The sequence below is a fragment of the Buceros rhinoceros genome, unplaced genomic scaffold, assembly GCF_000710305.1.
Source record: "Buceros rhinoceros silvestris isolate BGI_N320 unplaced genomic scaffold, ASM71030v1 scaffold33514, whole genome shotgun sequence".
Lineage (NCBI taxonomy): Eukaryota > Metazoa > Chordata > Aves > Bucerotiformes > Bucerotidae > Buceros > Buceros rhinoceros.
This window is the reverse complement of record NW_010407066.1, coordinates 1,369-2,182: the sequence shown is the minus strand read 5'-3', so window position 1 is coordinate 2,182 and position 814 is coordinate 1,369. Positions and strand designations below refer to the sequence as shown.

Here is an 814-nt window from a genome sequence, read left to right as displayed (position 1 = left end):
GCGCGCCTGCCAGCCCCGTCGGCCCGAGGCCTGACCCTGCCCGTGGGTGCCCAAGGGTGCTCTGGGCTCTCCTGGGTGCTCCGCACTGTGGCCCAGCTGCCTGCCTGGGGCTGCTGGGCTGGGACTGGCTGCTCGGGAGCCGGATGAGCTTCATTTCACTCCCTGAGCCTTCCCCTTTGGGGTGACCCCAGCGGGGGCAGGGGCCCACTTGCCATGGCTGCGTCACAGAGGGACACGAGGGGACAGCTCTCACAGACTATTGAAATAGTGTGTTCAAGGGCATGAATAAATCTTTATTGCAGTGAAACGGAGGCAGACCCGAGGATCCTGGATGGCACCTAGAAGCACTTGGATTAGGGAGCAGCCCCAAGCACAGCCCGCCCCGCTGGTCCAAGCTCCTGTGGCTTTGCCTTGCAGCGAACTTCAACCCCGCTGGGTAGGACTGAGCGTCCTCCCGGCAGAGAGCTGCGGCTTTGGCAGAACTGGGCCCTGCTCTGCTGTGCCAGGGCCAGGCCCAGCACCCTGAGCCCCGGCCCTAGGTCAGCTGCAGGACACAGTCTGTCCCGGGGTACGCCGGCAGGTTTAAAGCGTATTTCTTCTGGAGCGCAGCAGGCACAAACCTGCCCCCGAGGAAGTGGTAGCGGCCGGCAAAATGCATCGCTGCCTTCTTGGGTGCCGTGAGCGAGATAAGCATGTCGGGCTGGAGGCCGTCTGCCTTCCCCTTCTCCACGTCCCAGCCTGCAACGAGCCCCGAGGCCAGGCTGGAGCCAGGAAGGCCCAAGCTGGCCACCTTCCTCCAGCGGCTCCCGCAGTT

General features: G+C 64.6%; 2 protein-coding genes across 2 annotated transcripts in view; one reads left to right on the top strand and one right to left on the bottom strand.

Annotated features, from left to right (window-relative positions):
* The window catches only part of GPATCH4 (G patch domain containing 4), a gene marked incomplete at its 5' end in the record, with an annotated part of 1,573 nt that extends 1,133 nt beyond the window's left edge, over positions 1-440 (top strand). Inside the window, one exon of the mRNA XM_010134357.1 lies at positions 418-440. Coding sequence (XP_010132659.1) covers positions 418-440 — 23 coding nt within the window. The remainder of the gene's footprint in view (positions 1-417) is intronic.
* A 95-nt stretch (positions 441-535) lies between these two features.
* The window catches only part of APOA1BP (apolipoprotein A-I binding protein), a gene marked incomplete at its 5' end in the record, with an annotated part of 711 nt that continues 432 nt past the window's right edge, over positions 536-814 (bottom strand). Inside the window, one exon of the mRNA XM_010134356.1 lies at positions 536-738. Within this exon, the coding sequence (XP_010132658.1) occupies positions 536-738 (203 nt within the window). The remainder of the gene's footprint in view (positions 739-814) is intronic.